A 20,967-nucleotide genomic window follows, 5' to 3' on the forward strand; every position below is an offset into this window, starting at 1 on the left:
TCATATTATTATGCAAATATATCTATTTTAGCTGCTAACCTGACAGGCGTCTCTTAAACCCAGCAGATAAATACATGCCTGTAAGCATCGAAAGTTGGTATAATTGATAATTATAATCTTGAAATGTTCCCTAGTGTGATTTTTAAACATGCAGGTAAAATGTTTATATTATTTCTGCGCGGCAGAGTTTTACGTCGGCTTCTCTGTTTCATTAAACAATGGCATTGTTCAATTGTGCATGCACAGGAAGGATTAAAAACCATGTAAGTGCTTTTGTATATGATCAATACTTTCATCAAGCATTGCAAGCTAAAAAAACTGATCAAGCCCTGAGGGAAAAACTATATACGCTGCTGTAATATTGTACTGATACAACATGCAATAAGTCATTTACAGTGAATTAAAGGGGAAATGAAGCACTCAGTTAAGTTTACATTATTTTGTACGTTGAATTCCACTTAAATGAAAATATATTGAACAAACTCAATTAATGTAACCATTTAGAAGAAAATGGCATTTTTTACTACAGCTTTTAGACCTAGGGTGCCACCATCTTGGAATAATCGCTGTGTCTGACGTCACGGGGTTGGTTCCGTTCCTTCAGCTGAACAGATACAATGGAAGTAAAGGACTGAATACGGAGACTGCAAAGCCTAATTTAACCCAAATGTGTGAAGTTGTGGATGTGAAGCTGGCGCAAATATAAGCATCAGATGTGTGTCTAATATAAAAAAAATATATATTTATTCTATTTTTCTTTTTTCCCTTTTAAGTATTGATCATTTGATGCACTTTGATCCACTCTCTGTATGGACGAAATGTGTTTATTTGGTATCGTGTTTTTAATGCCAAACAGCTCTAAAGGGAGTTAAGTACAACCCCAAATCAGAAAAAGTTGGGACAGTATGGAAGACATAAAAAAGAAAGTAGTGATTTCTAAATTTGGGCACAGACACAACCCCATACCATGACAGATCCTATTTTTTGGACTTGTTGCTGTTAACAGGATGATCTTTTTTCTTCTTTGGTCCGAAGCACACAGCGTCTATTTCTCCCAAAAAATACCTGAAATACTGATTCATCGGACCATAGTGCATGTTTCCACTGTGTGATGGTCCATCCAAGATGCCTCATAGAAGCTGAAGGCGCTTCTGGACACTGTTAACATAGGGCCTTGTTTTTGGCACAGTACAGTTTTTACTGGCATTTGTGGATGTAACTTCTTATTGTGGTACTTTGTCAAAGGTTTGCCAAAGTAGTCCTGAGCCCATGTGGTGGTTTCCTATATAGATGAATGAGGATTCTTGATGAGGTGCCGTCTGAGGGATCAGAGATCACGGTTGTTCAGCTTAGGCTTGCGTCCTTGTCCTTAACGCACTGAAATTCCCCCAGATTCCTTGAATATATTATGTTATGCACTTTTGAAGGTGAAATATCCAAATGTCATCCTATCTTTTTATGAGGAACATTGTTTTAGAACATTTCAATATTTTCTCATGTATTTGTTGGCAAACTGGCGATCCTCGGCTCATCTTTGCTCCTAAAGGACTAGACCTTTCTTGGATACTACAAATGATAATTACAATCACCTGTTGACATCACCTGTTTCAAATCACATCATTATTTAACCAATTTACCTGATTACAAAGCCTACATTGCTCCTGTCTCAACTGTTTTGGAATGTGCTGCAGGTCTGAATAACAGGAAATTATGTATATTTACAAATGAAATGAAGTTGACTAGACAAAATATGAAATATTTTGTGTTCATATTGTCTGCAATCAAATAAAAGTAAATTTGAAAATCACTACTCTCTTTTTATTTGCATTTTCCATACTGTCCCAGCTTTTTTAGATTAGGGGTTGTAAATTACCCACATACAGGTCTATAAGCATGTCTGAACTAAGTGATCCACTGGAAATGTATTATTTGACATATTTGAGGCTGTCATGGTCTCTTAAATAAAACAAAACCAGCAGTTGGTTCATTAGCTAAAATTCTGAAAGAGTTTCAGAGCTGCTATGGAGGAGAGCTTCATTGCAGTTATAATACTTGATCAAAGTGGATGAAATAAACCACATATCAAAGCACAAAGGCAGAAAAAACATGGCTTTTATAGACCTTGTACTCATTGGTATAATGGAAGCATGTGAATTTCGGCTGAAAATCCGAAACATTTAAAGGACGAACTAAGAGAATGTTCACTCACTGAATAATGCATTTAATTAAGTTCTCTAATGCCACTTATGTTATTTATATTTCAGGTACTTTTTTACCTCTTTGCTCCGTTTCAAACCCAGGCTCATTCTGAAAATGTACTGCAATATACATTTATGAAGAACTCCAAATATGTCCCAGGAGAAACTCTTTTTGTGGTTTTTGTTTTTGTGAATCCACCAGAGGCCTCTGTGTATGCTTTTTGAGATCTCACATCTCTCTTGTGAGTGCCATCCGCACTTGCTATTCTTGCGTAATTCCATCAGAGGCAGCTGTTGACTGATTGACTGACCGATCGACTGACCCACCCTCCTCCTGCCCTAAACCCAACCAATAGCGTTTTCAAAAGCACCCATTGACCCGCCCACCCACTTCCTTAAACCCAACCGACAGTTTTAAAAAGCAATCCAGAAAAAGAAAAGCCCTCGCCTAATTTTTACCACGTTTTCAGATTTTACCACAGTCTCATCCTGTTATTTACTTGTTTATTTTTGGTTTCCGTTTTTGTCTTACCCACTTTTTGGAACCATTCGTCGTCAGACTCGAACACCATTGTCGTGGTCAACTCCTCTCTGCATCTCAAGTCGTACTTGGCGAGCTAACTGGGCAAACTGGTAACATCGGAAAAGTGTTCCATATGGAGGTGAGTGGTCAGCTGGTAATTAACAATGTAAATTATCTGCAATTTTGGCCATTAATATGTTAACAATATTAGTCTCACCCATTTAATTACTTTCAATATTATAAATCAGAATTAAAATTATTATCTGCTTCTACCGTTTGTCTCCCACATATAGTGCTTATGAAGACGAACACTGGCAAGTCCGATTCACTCTGAAACAAACAGACCATCACAAAGACAATGTCATAATAGATTCCCAAGAACAGAGTATAGCGTTCAATGCTGCCGTAATCCATGACATGAGTTTATAGGAGCAGAAAGTAATTACATATCAAACTGTATAGCTGGTATAAAAGTCTTCAAGTTTCTCAGATTTGTCTTTCTTCTGTGGGAATTGGATTTCCTTGCTTACCGCTGTTCTCTTTGGTTTGCTCTTCAGCAGTCTATTTCTCTCACTGTAACGCCTACTCACCAAAACAAACACCAGCACACCGTCACAAAATCCAGCCGCCGCTCTTACCTTCGTTATTAAAAATACATTAGGATACAGAAGGGAGCCATTATAAGAGTACATTAAGCAACTGGATAATCCAGGGAAGCAATGCACCTAGTTCATAATGTTTACTTTGTTAGCCTCTCAGTGGCTATTTGGATCTTTTTTCTGTAGCACTTTAGTTTAAGTAACAATTCACAGTCTTTACTACTGGACTATTATTAAGATGTTAACTCTTTATTAGCATTTATAAAGTATGACCTTATTTTACATTTCCAATCCTACCCAATACCTAATCCCAACTACTACCTTCCTGACTATTAACAAAGTCCCTTTAAGGGAAGTCATTTCACTTTGTGGTAGGGCCATAACGGGTCATGACCTACGGTTTGAAATGCATGTGACCCGTAGATTAATAATTTCTTATTTTAATATAGTATAGTATAATATAATTTTTTACATGTACACTACCTGACATAAATCTTGTCACCTATCCAAGTTTTAGGAACAACATATAATAACTTGACTTCTAGTTGATCATTTGGTATCAGAAGTGGCTTATAAGAAAGACAAAGGTCTCGATTTTGCTTATTTTACCAAAATAAAATATGATCATGCCTTGATTTTTAATTTTTTAATTAGGACAGTAAGGTCTGACTTTGCTTAGATAAAAGTCTTGTCACTTAACATAAATTATTTCATGAACACTCTGGATTTAGTATGATAAACACTATTTATATGGTAATGTTGATGTATTTAGACTTGGCAGTATAGATCTGTTACGCTGCTGCTGCTTTGATTATTACGGCAGATCAAGTACCAAGACCTGCTACTGCCAGTATATACACAGACATGTCGTCTGAGAAAAAACCCACTGCTGCTGCAAACATGATATATGTTACCCCCGTAGCAGATCTAACACAGGTGGAGCTGGGGTGGAGGTGGGTCTTCGAAAACGTGCTGCAGCTTAACAGCGTAAAACAATGCGGAGCCTTTAAACTGATGAGGAGCAAGCTCACTGGCTGCCGAAGTAGCAGCAACCAATCTCCTGCTCCATGTTTTTAATGACGCAGGAGCAAATTAGATCAGCGTGCGCGTGAGTTTCATGGCAGAATTTTTATTAATGTACAGTATAGAATATAAAGTCATGGTGCAGTGGAAAAAGAATTAATATTGTGTATGATGACGACTGCATCCACACATCTCTGCAATGACTCAAATAACTTATTAATAAAGTCATCTGGAATGACAAAGAAAGCATTCTTGTACATTCTTGTTGCTTTTAAATCGTGTGTGTAAAAACATTTACGCTTTCCTATAAAATATAATGATGACACAAGACCAAATGTTTAATTTGATTACTAAAGGTGTTTTCTGGCACTACTTATTTAGCCTGCATCAATGCATTAGGTGTATAGCTTCACAATTACTCATTAAAAGACCGGGGTCTCGATTCAAACACCCACGCAACATAAATTATAAATGATCATGATTTACATATGTTTTATTAATACACTGCATTCAAATCTGTTTGATCAAGAATAAGATTCAGTTTTTACCAACATAGGCTCAATCTGAAAACGTAGCCCTATATACATTTCTGGAGATTGCGAATTATGTAGCCAGAAGTACTTATGGCTGCATTTCATCTTTAAAATAGACGCTATTGGGCGGTATGATGCCGTTCCTTTTCGCGCTTATCAGTAGACGGCTTGCATCTGTATAGGCGGCTTTCCCGCTGTTACCAGTTTGTCCAGTGGCTCACCACATACGTTGGTGGACTTAGGATGCAGAAATGAGCTGACCATGATAATGGAGTTGGAGTACGCAGAGGAACGGTTCCAGAAAGCAGGTAAGACAAAAACAAAAGACAAAAAATAAAACAAACAAGTAAATAACAGGGTGAGAATGAAAAGTGATAAAATCAGCGGGCGTTTCTTTTTCTATATTGCTTTTCAAAACACTGATGGTGAGGTTCAAGGAAGTGGGATGATTTATGAGAGATGAGCTGATTTTATTGTGAGAGAAATCTCAAAATATGTACACAGTGGCTTCTGGTGAATTTGCGAAAACAAAAACTGCAAAAAATGTACCTCCTGGGATGTACTTGGTGATCTCCAGAACTGTATATAGGGCTACGTTTTCAGAATGAGCTGGGTTGGTCTTTACCCTTTTCAGTTGGTTACAAACAATCAAATAACACAGAAATACTGGGATAACTTTATAGACTTAATGACTGATGTTTATGATGAAGATTAAAATCATCATAAAAAACACACATATGGTCCGAGCCCCTTCCCTGGAGAATCATCCAACCCAGGCTCATTGTGAAAACGTAGTCCCGCGGACGTTTCTGGAGACCGCAAAATACGTAGCCGGGGGTACGTACGGCTGCATTTAATTTTTTTAAGCGAACGCTGCGGGGCGGTGTGACGCCGTTCCTTTCAGCGCTTGCCGGCCGGCCGGCCGCTCGCCTCCGTGTGGAGGGCTTTCCCGCTGCAACCAGTTTGTCCAGTTAGCTCTTCGTGTACTTTGGCGGATTCGAGGTGCAGAGAAGGGCTGACCACGACGACGACGACTGGGTTCGAGTCCGGTGAAGAGCAGTTCCAGAAATCAGGTAAGAAAACAAGAACAAAATCCAAAAAAATGAAGTGGTCAAAATCCGAAAACGTGGTAAAAATCAGACGAGGGCTTTTCTTTTTCTGGACGGCTTTTGTGAATCGTCGTTGGTTGGGTTTAGGGACAGAGGAGGGTGGGTCAGCCGATTGGCCAGTCGCACGGTCAATCATTCTGTCATCCAGGCAGACAGGCGGAAGGTCGTTCGACAGCGGGCTCTGGCAGGTTTACGCGAGAACGGCACGGGAAAAAGCACGCGCAGCAGCCTCTCGCGGATTCGCGAAAACAAAAACTGCAAAAACACGTACCTCCCGGGACGTATTTCGCGGTCTCCAGAAACGTCCACGGGACTACGCTCTCAAAATGAGCCTGGGTTGGAATCATCAGGCTATATAGATCAATTATTGGGTCCTGTACTAGTACACAGGGTTTTATTCGCCATATAGGCCATTACATTGTTCCTCATTCAAAACCAAGTGACATGTCTTATGTATTTTATTGTGTCTTTGCTATTAATAAGCAACTAATTAGTAGTTTACTGAGCTAAAAGTTTGTTACTAGTTTATTATTAGCATGAAATGTACATTAAAATAAAATGTGAGCTCTTATTCTTTCCCCAACCCAGACAAGAGTATCCATTTTGGTGATTGGAATTGAAGTGTTTATCTTTTAAACTGATCCCTAACCTACAGATTTATGACAGAACAGCGCTGTATAGTCATCAATAATTGTCTAAAGGAGTACAATTCAAAATGTGTATGTGAGGCCAAGAAACCGGCAAGCAATGCCAGCAAACCTCTCTGGTATCATAAAAAAGTGTTCACTCAAATAATGTAGCGCCGTTTCATCAGGTATTACATTTCCAAGGAGATGTTAGATGACACCTGAAATGGATCATACATTTTCTTAAGTATAGGCATTCAATCTGCCATCAAGAGCATTGAATGTCATAAGTGCTATTATAATGTATGCACTGCCTTCGATAGTGGACGTAACTTTGTTTGTATGGTACTTGTCTTGTTATACGTATTCTCCACTACATTTTCTGTATACTTATATGTCTGTTTTTAAATGTATTACAGATGGGCCAGCTGAGACAGATAAAAATGTGAAAATAATACAAATAATCTGCAATCCATCACTCAATCAAATAATAAAGAAACAAAACCGAAATACACAAATCTGTTCTGGAAATCTCCAAAATTATAAACGTCAAGAATGCAAATTAGAGATGTACAACAGCAATTTGCTTGGCTTTGGAATCTGCCAATACATATTTTTGCCAGTTCTGGTTTTCTTTCCAAGAACTATAATTGACAGCGCGTAGCAAACTACACTAAATTACAGGATCTTCTCTCATTTAAACAAGACTCCAAATAAAGTGCTCTGTGACTGGAAAGAGGTACAGAAAACGATTTAACTGTATATAACAAAACTGATCTTACACTATGGTATATATTCACCTATTTCCAAAAAAGGCTCATTTGAGATACAGGTTTCAAGGAACATTTCAAGAGTTCACACTTAGCTCACGATTTATACATAGCTTGTTTGGCGTGCTGTCCCGGGAGAGAGCCCTGAGCTCAAGGTATCCTCAAGCCCAGGGCTCCCTCTTTTCACAGGGCGAGGGGAGACTGAGCTCAGGTCGATCTGAAACTCCCCCGCTGCTGAGGCCAAGGTGAACTTCCTGAGAGTAAGACATTAGAAAAAAAGATGTAGGCTTATTTTATCTATAATATAGAACACGTTTGGATGGTGGGAGGAAACCAGGGAACCCGGGGGAAACCCACACGGACACGGCACACAGCGGCCTCTGGCAGATTTGCGAAAACTAAAACTACAAAAAAAAGCTCCTGGGACCTATTTGGCACTCTCTAGAAATGTACATAGGGCTACTTTTTCAGAATAAGCCTTGTTGGAAACGAGCTATCTAGATCATCCAGCAGATCAATGCATTTTTACCTCTACTCTTGGCATCTCAAATACTGTACACCTGGCTTAGTTTTGCTTTGTCCGTTTGTAAGCTGTTTCTAACAGTGCATGTTCAGCTGGGTGATGCTGTTTTCAATAATATCCATAATAACAGCACTATTGAAGTATCATTACATTAAATCCATCTAATGTTTGTTTTAATATGTCTCAGCCACGTTGAGATCTAATAAGTCTGCATAATAGGATAGGCTTTCAGTACAGCAGTAAAGGGGGGTGGGGGAGCAAAAGGCAGCATAAAGGGTTGTCAAAATAAATTCTGAAAATGGTTTGTTTGTATTCATTAGCGTTCTGTCTTTTTCCCGCAGTAATAAGGGATGTTGTAACCCGTGTGGGTTGCACAGGGCAGAAAAACCATCTGCAGCTGTCAAACACTTGCTTGAAACTACTACAGTTTCATCTCCGGTATAAAAACGTGCATGCTTTCGGGAGAGAATCACAGTGGTTATGGTTTAGCTCTGTGTAAAACCAGTGATCGTTTATAGTGCTTAACCTCATGTCATTCCAAACACATTAAATCTGTTTGTCTTCTGTTTGTCAGCAATCATATCATAAACACTACCTGACAAGTCTTGTCGTCAATCCCAGTTGTAAAGGCAACAAATAATAACTTGACTTCTCGTTGGTTAATTGGAAAAGTGGCAAAAGGTCGATTTTTCCAATGAATCATCAGTTGAACTGCATCCCAATCATCACAAATACTGCAGAAGACCTACTGGAACCCGCATGCACCCAAGATTCTCACAGAAATCAGTCAAGTTTGGTAAAGAAAAAAATCATGGTTTGTGGTTACATTCAGTATGGAGGCGTACGAGAGATCTGCAGAGTGGATGGCAACATCAACAGCCTGAGGTATCAAGACATTTGTGCTGCCCGCTACATTACAAACCACGGGAGAGGGCAAATTCTTCAGCAGGATAGCGCTCCTTCTCATACTTCAGCCTCCACATCAAAGTTCCTGAAAGCAAAGAAAGTCAAGGTGCTCCAGGATTGGCCAGCCCAGTTATCAGACATGAACATTATTAAGCATGTCTGGGGTAAGATAAAGGAAGAGGCATTGAAGATGAATCCAAAGAATCTTGATGAACTCTGCGAGTCCTGCTATTCCAGATGAGTTTATTAATAAGTTATTTGAGTCATTGCAGAGGTGTATGGATGCAGTCCTCCAAGCTCATGGAGTTATACACAATATTCATTCTTTTTCCACTGCAGCATGACTTTATATTCTATACTGGACATTATTACTGTTAAGTGACAAGACTTTTGTCTTATCAAAGTCAGACCTTACTGTCCTAATTGAATAATTAAAAATCAAGCCATGGTCGTATTTTATTTTGGTAAAATAAGCATAATCTAGAGGCCTTTGCCTTTCATATAAGCCACTTTTGATCAAATAGAAGTCAAGTTATTATTTGTTGTTCCTAAAACTTGGGTAAGGGACAAGACTTTTGTCAGGTAGTGTATATTTGACAGTATAAGAGTTCTGTCTGAATATTTTTTTTTTTAATTAGCATTTTTTAAGGCTTATAAGTTTTATCAATAACTTTACTTATGGTGATGAATAGCTTCTTTTTTAAACTAAAGTGAACAGAAATAAATTTGTGAAAAACGCTCAAATGAAAATAAATTTTCAGGGTGGCGCTTCATATTTGAATCTTTGCTTGTGTTTGAAAGATGAAAAGTAGTCTTATTTACAACAAATTTTTGTGTGTGTGTGTTTTTTTTAACAAACCCAATGTGCTTTGCAGATTCGGGTTAATTTAAAGCCTTTGAATTCCTTAGTCTTCACATAAATAAGATACAAATAATATGAATTAAAAGAAATTCGCATTCTATAAACCACCCACAACTAATTACCAAAAGTCAAGTTTAGCACATGACCGTGAGAAGACCTGAAAAATGAAAGCTCTTTCCATCAGTGCTTGAAAAATGCATCTAATTTTATTTTTATCGGAACAATGCAGCTCTATCATCTGTAAACAGTTATGCTAATCTAATTACAAATTTAAAAAATGCAAAAATCATATGGCGTGTCTCCCAGTTTACATGTTTGAGAGGCAAACGTGCTCCTTATCTCAAGAGTATTGAAACAGCGCAGTCCAGCTGGGTCAACAACACACACGGAAAACCAGTTCATGCTTCAGCAAGAACAGATACGCCACTCATCCTAAAACATCGCCCATTTCATGCTCGCAAATTATCGTGATTTTCAATCAGAGCAGGCAGAGGTCACCAAAATGGCATGTCACAGGATTTGTGGCACATTATATCATCAATCTAGCACACTATTATCAGCATTCCTACACGAAAAGATGAACATTTCAGAATTGGAGGATTAATGTGTTCCCTTTTTTTTTACCCCCTTTTAATTTAGACTTAAAACGATTGGGATGGTTTCCAGGATCCTCCAACACTCATGCTAAGCTCTCAGCATCTTGGTTTCCTGAATATCTTATTTTTATGCTGTGTGATTATTATGCCATCAACCTGTTCTGAGAATCTTTATTGACTTATGATGCACATTCAATGTTTTACCTTCTATAAGTACTTAAATCTATTGCTTCCATTATGTAATTTTAAAAAAATAACAGGGGGTGGGGGTGGGTCACTGATGAAAACGTATATTCGGGGTTCTTACACATTTTCCAACTTCAAATTCCAGCACTTTTCAAGCAACCACTGTAACAACCACTGTAAATTATGTTTATATATGCTCTATGTGATTTTTTTACATTTAAATCCATTGTGCTGTTTAAAAAAATAACACAATAAGACATTTCAACTTAAATTGTTGAATACTTTGGAGCATAGATTTATTGGCATTTATTCACAGACTTCAGTGAATGGCTTTAAAAATTTTCATAGCGGACTTTAACCCACCGGATGTCTTTTATCCACTCTTCGAAAAGTGTAAAGGGTGGATTAACATTCACCACATGTGCCATTATTTGTGACTTTAGGTGGTTTCTAAAACAAAATGTGTCTGTGTAATTTTCATTCTCTCGTATCCAGACCTTTACATTTTAGCAGCTCCCTGTCATCTGAACCGAGTGATTGACAGCTGATATTAACCAATTCATCTGCGTTTAGTTCAAGAGCAGTGGGCTAATCAGAGGAGCTTTAAGATGGGGTAGGCATTGCGGGCTTTGTTTACAGCAGCAAGCTGACATTTTATCTGTTTTAAACAACACAATCTCACGGCAATTCGTAACTTTTTGATTTAGTGGCTAATTCGTACAAATTCGTACGATCTAATTCGTACAATTTAGTATGATTTGCTCATCCGCCAATGACGGTTGGGTTTAGGGGTGGGGTTAGGTGCCACGCCTCCTTTTTAAAATCGTACAATTTCGTACGACTGAACTCGTACGAATTAGCCACTAAACTGTCAAAACGTAAAATACTTACGTTTTCTCGTGAGATCAGGCTGGTTTTAAACCATTCCTGAGCGCTGCGTTTGGTGTTTTTAGGTGCAAATATGCATTTTTCGTGAATGTTTTCGAAATCTGTGCATGTGGTAAACATTTTGCAATGAAAACTGGTCGCACAGCAATAATTTTATGCACTCGCACAAATGCTCCCAAATATATTTTGAACTCGCATAGATAAAATTTCGGGCACATATACAACCAAAACGGTCGCAATTTCGAGCCTTGCAATTTCAAATTCAATTCAGGTTCAAGCACTGTGTCCAAAATCCAAGCACTTTTCCAACCTTAAAAAAACACTATTTTAAAAATCAAGCATTTTCCAGGATTTCCAGCACTCATATGAACCCTGTATATTCCTCTATTGAATAGAGAAAACTCTATTGCTGCAATGCGTTATCTGTAATTAACTTCTCGGATAGAATCATTTTATCCAGCATAAAAAACGATTGTGATAGTTCTTTCTTTATTATGACATTTACTGTATCTGGGTCATAAAATAATAGCAAATGTAGTGAGACTTGTATCATTTGATTGCTTTGGTTTGCTACTGGTGGCAGTGGCATCTCCAATATAAAAGCTCTCATACTTGCAATACAGAAACAAAGTGATTATGGTTTAGGTTTTTAAAATCGATGATCATTTATAGTACTTAACCTCCAAACACATGAAATCAGTTTGTCTTGAAAGCGAGACTTCATTGTGTCCCATGGGGAACTAAAGCTGCGATCAAACTGCACTTTTCTTCCCATAGACTTCTATTCATATGCGCGTGAATGCGTCAGACCGGAAACACAAAGTCGTGCGGCAAGTTTCGCAGTTCGCTGCATTGGAAAGTTAAAGCTTGGTGAAATTGCATCTCATGATTACGTGAGAATAAAGCTGCGGTCACACTGGAGTTTTCTCCCCATAGATTTCCATTCATTCGCAGGCGAATGCGTCCGACCGGAAACGCAAGGTCATGCGTCAAGTTTCGCAGGTTACTGCGGTGCAAAGTTCAAGCTTGGTGAACTCTGACCGGCAAAATCACATCACTTGACTGCGTGAGACCGATCGAGGATCAAAACATGACCTCTCTGGACAGAAATTTAAAACATGGACCAATCGCTCGCTTTTTTTAATGTCTAATCATCTTGTTTAATCTTGCCCCTTTTCGCAGTGCCATACTACAAAATTTCACACGCACAAACTCTAGTTTGACCCCAGCGTTACTGAATAACTGGATTGCTTTGGTTTGCTATTGGTTGCAGCTGCCATTTACATTTATATTTAGTGACTTGCAAATGAGGTATATGGCAAGCAAATATTCACATGTGCTTAAGTATGACACTCCAAATGACACTCAAAAGTGAGCTCAGGTGCATCCTGTTTTCACTGATCATGCTTGAGATGGCTCTACAAGTTGATTGGAGTCCACATGTGGTAAATTCAGTTGATTTGACATGATTTGGATATACACACACCTGTCTATATAGGATCCCACTGTTAGGAGTGCATGTAAGTGCACAAACCAAGCCATAAAGGTCAAGGAATTGACTGTAGACCTCTAGGACAGGATTTTATTGACAAATCTGAGGAAGGGTACAGAAGAATTTCTGCATCATTGAGTGGCCTCCATTATTTCTAAAGAACATAGGAAGATGTTTGGATCCACCAGGACTCTTTTTATAGCGGGACTGAGGGATCGGAGGAGAAGGATCTTAGTGATGGAGGTGATCAAGAACCTGATGGTCACACTGAACAAGCTCTAGCTTTAAGCCTTGGTCAAAATGCACTTTTCGGCTCATAGATTTCCATTTACATGCCTGATCAAAACATGACATCTCAGTACAATCAATCGCTCGCTTTTTTAATGTCTAATCATCTTGTTAAATCCTGCCCTTTGTATCCATTATGTATCCTATTTCTATAATACTATACAAAAGAGGGATTAAAGTCGAGCTGCTTCATGTTACCAAAAATCCACGATTGCTGCAAAATATGTACTGTTGATGTGCCTCAAGGAACAGTAATGGAAACTACTAGTATAAAGAAAATAACTGAGATCTCACTTCTGATTTTTCTCCCCTATAGGTCAAGGTCATGGTACAAAAACAGAACTGCAGACCGAAGACTGAAAGAAGGCCGAAAGAAAGCAAAGAATGCATGTTCACACTGCAAGCATCAATCTGCACCTAAGATCAAAAAACGCAATTGAGCCTAGAAGCGGCAAGACCATTCATTAGCACTCGGTTTCACTTTCACCTCTTTGTTTGAATTCATCTGTCCTTTGGTGAATCACACACACCCAAGGCGCTGTGAGGAGCGCGACCTTCCCTAGAACCACACCCCTGACTGCCTTCAAGAAAATGGCAGGTTGTTAATGTCATGAAGCTTTTGCAAGTCTATGTCGGCGAGTCATATCGCCTGCGGTCACGTCTGGCCTTTGCTCTGCTCTCCAGGCAGACCTACTATACCATCTAACACCTACTGCGGGTGATGCAGAGGACCTTTGGTGATGTGACCACGTACGTGGACAGAATTGAATGAGTCAGATGCAATATAAAGCTATAAGTTGAAAGGCACAAAGGCTTTTTGCTTCGGCACAGCTCCAGCGGGGTAATTCCGAGCAGGCCACATATAAGTTCATATATAATTTAATAATGCAATGGAGCCCAGTCCTGAGAGGTCTGAATGGAAAAAGGGGGGTAACTTTATTTCAAGCAAATGTTTGCTCTGCTAATAACATCTACAAGATGGACGGGTGCATTTCCAAACTATGCTTCACACAGTTCTGAGAGTCGAGTCATTTATAGTCAATGATTCAAAAGGGAATTAGCTGAAGATTATGGTGCTCAAATCAAACCATCTAAACGTTCCAATATGTCCTTTTCTGTGCAACTTGTAACTGTGATAGGACATCTGATTGTTATAAAACCCACCAATATGTAGTTTGAAATCCAATCAGAAAAGCTAATGTAACTTTTTGAAATCCATTTCAGTATGAACTATGCAGTGTGACTGCATTGATGTAAAACAGGCATGTCCAAGCTCGGTCCTGGAGGGCCGGTGTCCTGCAAAGTTTAGTTCCAACCCCAATTAGACACACCTGGGCTAGCTAATCAAGCACTTACTAGTCTTTCCAGAAACATCCGTGCAGGTGTGTTGAGGCAAGTTGGAGCTAAAATCTGCAGGACACCGGCCCTCCAGGACCGAGTTTGGACACCCCTGATGTAAAAGTACAACATCATATCTATAGAGCAGTGTTTCCCAACCCTGTTCCTGAAGGCACACCAACAGTTCATGTTTTGGATGTCTCCCTCATCTGACCCATTAACTTCAGGTTTTGGAGTCTCTTCTAAAGTTCTGATAAGTTGATTCAGGTGTGTTTGATTAGGGAGAGGATGAAAATGTGTACTGCTGGCATGCCTTCAGGAACAGGGTTGGGAAACTCTGCATTAGAAGAGACTCCAAAACCTAAAGTTAATGGGTCAGATGAGGGAGACATCCAAAACATGAACTGTTGGTGTGCCTCCAGGAACAGGGTTGGGAAACACTGCTATAGAGGAATTACCAACCTACATCACGCATGATGTCACAAGGGCTCCCGGTTGCAAAAAAAAGACCGGTTGCAATAGCAAACATGTCGTGTTGTGCTGTAGTATGCCAAATTAGAAAATTTTAAATATAGAAAATTTAAGTATTACCGTACACCACACTGCTTTTAATGCCAACCGCAGAGGTCTCTGGCTAAGAGGGAGCTGAATGGAGTGACGGGCTAATTAAAAATGCTCGACTCTGCAGTTCTGATTTCATTTACATTTACATTTAGTCATTTAGCAGACGCTTTTATCCAAGGCGACTTACAAATGAGGACAAGGAAGCAATTTACACAACTATAAGAGCAGCAGTGAACAAGTGCTATAGACAAGTTTCAGGTGTGTAAAGTCTAAAAGCAAAAGCATTAGAATTTTTTTTTTTTTTTTTTTTTTTTTGAGAGAGAGAGACAGTACAGTTAGTGGTATAGCCAGAGAGGCAGTTACAGATTAGGAAGGAAAGTGGAGATTTCATATCAAGTAAGTTTACGCTATGCTGAATCATACACATTACTCATTGTTGATTGCAGCAATGCTTTCAGCAAAAACAGTTAAATATGGTGAATTAAACTGCTGACAATGAATGCTTAGAATGAAATGTATAAATGTAAGTCCACATACCCTGCCGTACAGGTGCAGTTCGCTGTCAGAATGCAGTTGTTTTGCTTGTTGATGATTACCCAGGCTTTGTACACTTCTTTCCTTATCTTTGGCTAGATGGACCTCAGTTTTTACCACTACAAAGTTTTGAATCTGGTAATCATGGAACATTTCTTGCGCATGACCACACGGAACAAAATTGTTGGCATCCAAAGACTTGTAGGCCTTTAACTTCCCTCTTGTAAAATCAAATTGAGTTTTAATGAGATAGTTGTATATTTGGGGCTGGATGCTTGGCCATTTCGTCTTATCCAATATGCGTTGAGAGGGTGCTATCGCAAACGGACCTGTCAGATGAACGCCACTCACTTTAACGGTATAATATTTAATCAATATAACTTATTTCTAAAACAACAAACTGTACCGCATCAGATGTCTTACCTCGCTGTAAATGCTAGTGCTCCCGTTTTTTTCCTCGCTGCACGCACATCATAAATGTTTACAAATTGGTAATTCATTCATTCATTCATTTTCTTTTCGGATTAGTCCCTTTATTAATCTGGGGTCGCCACAGCGGAATGAACCGCCAACTTATCAAGCATATGTTTTACGCAACGGATGCCCTTCCAGCTGCAACCCATCACTGGGAAACATCCATACACACTCATTCACACACACTACGGACAATTTTAGCTTACCCAATTCACCTATACCACATGTCTTTGGACTTGTGGGGGAAACAGGAGCACCCGGAGGAAACCCACGCCAACACGCAACATGCAAACTCCACACAAAAACGCCAACTGACCCAGCCAAGGCTCGAACCAGCGACCTTCTTGCTGTGAGGTGAACGTGCTACCCACTGCGCCACCGTGCAGCCCAAACCGTCAATTCATCTATAGCTATGTCTGAATTCTCTTATTTACACTCGCATGCATCTTTCATTGTTGTGAATAGTGAATGAGCGGTTTGAATGTGTAAATAGTATAGTAATGCCTCTGACACATAACTTGCTTCAATGTGTGACATCCGGAAGGATGTAAAGATCAGAGATCAAGAATGAATGTGTACAATATCATAAATGCACCTTCTAGAGAATCACACAGCCACTATCCTCCTGCAACACAGATAAACAGAGAACGGGGAAAAACATCATAACAGCACTGCTCATTATTCTGTCAGGGATGATAATGAGCCTGCAATGTAATAAACATTAATGCCTTGTTTTATGATCTACAAAAGAAGAAGAAGACGAAGAAAATAATCAAACCGTGTAAATGTTTCCATCATGTTTCTGAATAATTTCTACAACATTTCATAGGCTTTATGAGTTTCATCAGTATTTAAATTCAAAGCAGTCAAGTGCAATTACCTCATCACCGCAGGTTGTAAAAGCAGTTTGATCAAGGCACCAATTGCATTTTAGTGGGTTGAAACTGTTTACAGCATACAGGAGAGGCGGAGATTACATCAAGCCGGGCTTCACGGATAAGAAGGGATAGTCAAAGAACAAAAAAAAAATTCTCAAAAACAAAAACAGCGAAAGATTGTTATCGCTCATTCATGATGGATGTGTGGGACTGAATTTGTCATTGTTTATTCAAAGAGGAAAGCCTGGCCTGCTCCTCATCTCCCATTATGATGCGTTGCTTCAAGTGCCAAAACCAAATATTCCCCATTGCCAGAGGGAGCTGCATGACATCAAGGTTCATGGTGATTTGGACACTCACTCTAGCTATTTATCCAGTGCATAAGAATGTTTAATCCAGATGAATGCATGCTACATCCCAGCCAGGAAAGAAAAAAAAATGTGAGGGCTCAGAGCAGTGATCTGTGTATTTGCGCTTTCTTGGCCTTGTGATGACATCATTTAAGCTCGCGGACACGGGCACACACAAATGCATTCACTCAGAAACGCACAAACTTAGACATAAACAGCGTAATTGCAATCATTGTTTTGTCCTGGGGATGTCTTGACAGTATGCAATGTTGCTGAAAACATTAATAATTACTGTGCGGTGGGATCCCAAAGACAAACACGAGTGCTTCATCTCAAATCCAGTATTCTGTGCCTGCACAGTACCAATATGTGCACTTAAAATGAGCTATTTCAAGAACAATAAGACAAAAATGCTCTCAAAATGTGTCTAGTAGTATAAACCACCCAAAATACAAGCAATTTCGAGGCATTGTTATGAAAATCACCTCACTTGACCAGACCTCAAAACACAAAACTCCATGTTGTATTTCAAAACCATCACTAGGGGATGCTCTTGTATCTAAGGGAGTGAAGAAAAAAAAATCCCACCAGATAACCTTATGGATGGAAAAGAGTATAAATAACCAAGATGGATAAATTTGTGTAGGTATCCACTTGTTTTGCTGTTTTAGAAATCCCAGCAACAACAAAAAAAGCATTCATTTCATATGCAGAGGGAAATATGTTGCCATAGAAACCACAATTGCTCTTCCTGACCATTCCTCAAGTGACCACATGTGAATACTGAGTGTAATTTATGATGTAAAAAGATTTGCTACAGCTCTAATGAACATTACAGAATGCTTACCATAACGTATATCGGATATCAATGATATGAAGTGCACACTAATAACTGGTGAAAGGTGATTTTAAACTATATAACATTACTTGGGATAGAGAAGTGAGAGGAAATGGGGTTAAAAGGAGCTCTGCGTGATAGCAGACTTACCATATTTACTTCTGATACCATGTCTATACTGGCTATGTCTATATTCATCCCCACTCCCACCGGAGGACCTAAAGAACCAAACCAAACAATTGCAGAGACATTAGAGCTAATTAATTGTGTTTAGCATAATATTTGAACATGTGAGACGCATTCTTCACTCAACGTCAGCCTGATAACATCCAGGAGGTAGCAAAAAAGTAAGCCAAAAGATCGTGTAAACACACGGTTTTCATTGTGACCGAATTTATTAGCTGCCATCGTGGTAAGCGTCACCGGCGATACTATTAATGATTAATTTTGCCAAATGACAAGAGCCACTCGAAGCTGCCATGAACGTGCAGATGTTCAAACTGGTGTCATGCATCCATTCGTCAACTTTGGCTGGTGGGAGATCGCGTAAGATGAAAACAAGTGAACCCAAGTCTCATCTCCGAGCCTGAGGTATATTTGCGGTACCATCGCGCGCGTCTTCCATGTTGACGCGCGTACGCTTTCCACTATATCAAAGTTGAGGGGCTGATGTTAAAAGGCTGACGTGACAGACCTAATTAAAAACGTGCGTTACCTCCAAAATCTGGCCTCAAGCGAATGTCATATCCTTTCAATAGTCTATCAACAGTTTCTTTTACGAGAGACATATTGCTTGGATCATTGACACTGCGAAGAAGGGGAAAACACACACCGTTAGAGACGTCTCCTTAAAGAGCGGTGTACTTGTGTGTGTGTGTGTGGAGTACAGACAGCCATATGAAGTGTGAGGAGAGCTTACCTTTGCGCACACACCACGGCCACTATCACGGGAAACGTCCAGACGCGCGCGAAGCTCTTTTGTCTTATTCTGAAGATCGCCATACTTTTATATGTTGGTTTCCGTGAAGACAGAGAAGATCCAACTTAGAGTGCGCTGTGCAGTAATTCCTCTGTGGTGCGCATGCGTACATACTCCAGCGCAGCATCCAGAAGCGGTATGGTGCTGATGGTGTTCGAGGAGCACTTTCCGATCAGATACAGGGGGATATTAAAGGGAAAACAACGAAAACATCAAAGTGATGACAACTAGAGCGTGTATGAATCAGGAAAAAAAAAGCAGCACTGTTTTGTAAAGTGAGCTTTTTGTGTGTTTCTTCCTTCAAATTTGACATGAGGCACACATCTGTCTTGATGTAAAACGGGAATCTTTTTTTAATCATTAAAATATTTAAATATGAACTTTACATGGTTGTTAACGTGGTTTTGGAGGTGTTGATGAGCTGGATCCTTCAGAGCATCACCACCCCAATACGTCAAGGGGAATCCAAAGCAACCCCCTTACAGTGTGTGTGAAGTGCAGGGACCTCAGCGGCTAAATAAATAGACTGTGCAGTGTATTTATACAGTCATAAGATTCACGACATTCATCTGTAGATTAAGTGAGGACAAGTGAATTACATATTCACCTATTAAGCAGTCTTAAAAAGTTTGTGCCATATTTGAATAAATAAGTAAAATATTAATGCATGTACACATAATCCTTTGAAATAAAAAGCGTATATTAATCAACAAAAATATGTGGCATTTATATATATATATATATATATATATATATATATATATATATATATATATATATATATATATATATATATATATATATATATATAAAAGAATTTTTTGCCCCGTGAATTTTTAACCCCCCCCCCCCCCCCCCTCCCCCCAAAATTAATGTTTAACGGAGAGAGGATTTTTTTCACCACATTTCTAAACATAATATTTATAATAACTAATTTCTAATAACTGATTTATTTTATCTTTGCCATGATGACAGTACATAATATTTTACTAGATATTTTTCAAGATACTAGTATTCATCTTAAAGTGACATTTAAAGGCTTTACTAGGTTAATTAGGTTAACTGGGTAAGTTAGGGTAATTAAGCAAGTTATTGTATAACAGTTTAAATAGCTTAAAGAGGCTAATATTTTGACCTTAAAATGGTTCATAAAAAATTAAAAACTGCTTTTATTCTAGCTGAAAAAAAAAACAAATAAGACTTTCTCTAGAATAAAAAATATTATCAGAAATACTGTGAAAAATTCCTTGCTCTGTTAAACATCATTTGGGAAATATTTAAAAAAGAAAAAAAAACTCAAAGGGTGGCTAATAATTCTGACTTCAGCTGTACATATATATATATATATATATATATATATATATATATATATATTTATTAATTTTCTTTTCGGCTTAGTCCCTTTCTTAATCACAGCGGAATGAACCGCCAACTTATCCAGCACATGTTTTACACAGCGGATGTCCTTCCAGCTGCAACCCATCTCTGAGAAACATCCATACACACTCATTCACACTACAGACAATTTAGCCTACCCAATTCACCTGTACCGCATGTCTTTGGACTGTGGGGGAAACCAGAGCACCCGGAAAACATGCAAACTTCACACAGAAATGTCAACTGACCCAGCCAAGGCTCTAACCAGTGACCTTCTTGCTGTGAGGCGACAGCACTACCTACTGCGCCACTGCATCGCCTATATATATAAATATATATATATATATTACAGGGAAATATTAAGAAGAAAACAACGATAACATCAAAGTGATTACAACTAAAGTGTATGCGAATCAGGAAAAAAGCAGCACTGTCTTGTAAAGTGAGCTTTTTAAAGCTGCTGTGTATCCCCATCTGTCTTCAAATGTTACAGAAACACATTCTCCCATGTAC

The 20,967-nt window shown here is 38.8% G+C and overlaps 1 protein-coding gene across 2 annotated transcripts in view; it reads right to left on the bottom strand.

Annotated features, from left to right (window-relative positions):
* The window catches only part of LOC130215189 (gamma-aminobutyric acid receptor subunit beta-2), a 157,531-nt gene extending 138,391 nt beyond the window's left edge, over positions 1 to 19,140 (bottom strand). For both annotated transcript variants that reach the window (XM_056447100.1, XM_056447099.1), the window contains exons 1-3: positions 19,018 to 19,140; positions 18,814 to 18,905; positions 18,249 to 18,316 (exon numbers count right to left, since the gene is read on the bottom strand). In XM_056447100.1, the coding sequence (XP_056303075.1) occupies positions 18,249 to 18,316; positions 18,814 to 18,905; positions 19,018 to 19,100 (243 nt within the window). In that variant the 5' untranslated portion in view covers positions 19,101 to 19,140. The remainder of the gene's footprint in view (positions 1 to 18,248; positions 18,317 to 18,813; positions 18,906 to 19,017) is intronic.
* Between the last annotated feature and the right edge of the window lie 1,827 nt (positions 19,141 to 20,967).

The sequence above is a fragment of the Danio aesculapii genome, chromosome 21, assembly GCF_903798145.1.
Source record: "Danio aesculapii chromosome 21, fDanAes4.1, whole genome shotgun sequence".
Lineage (NCBI taxonomy): Eukaryota > Metazoa > Chordata > Actinopteri > Cypriniformes > Danionidae > Danio > Danio aesculapii.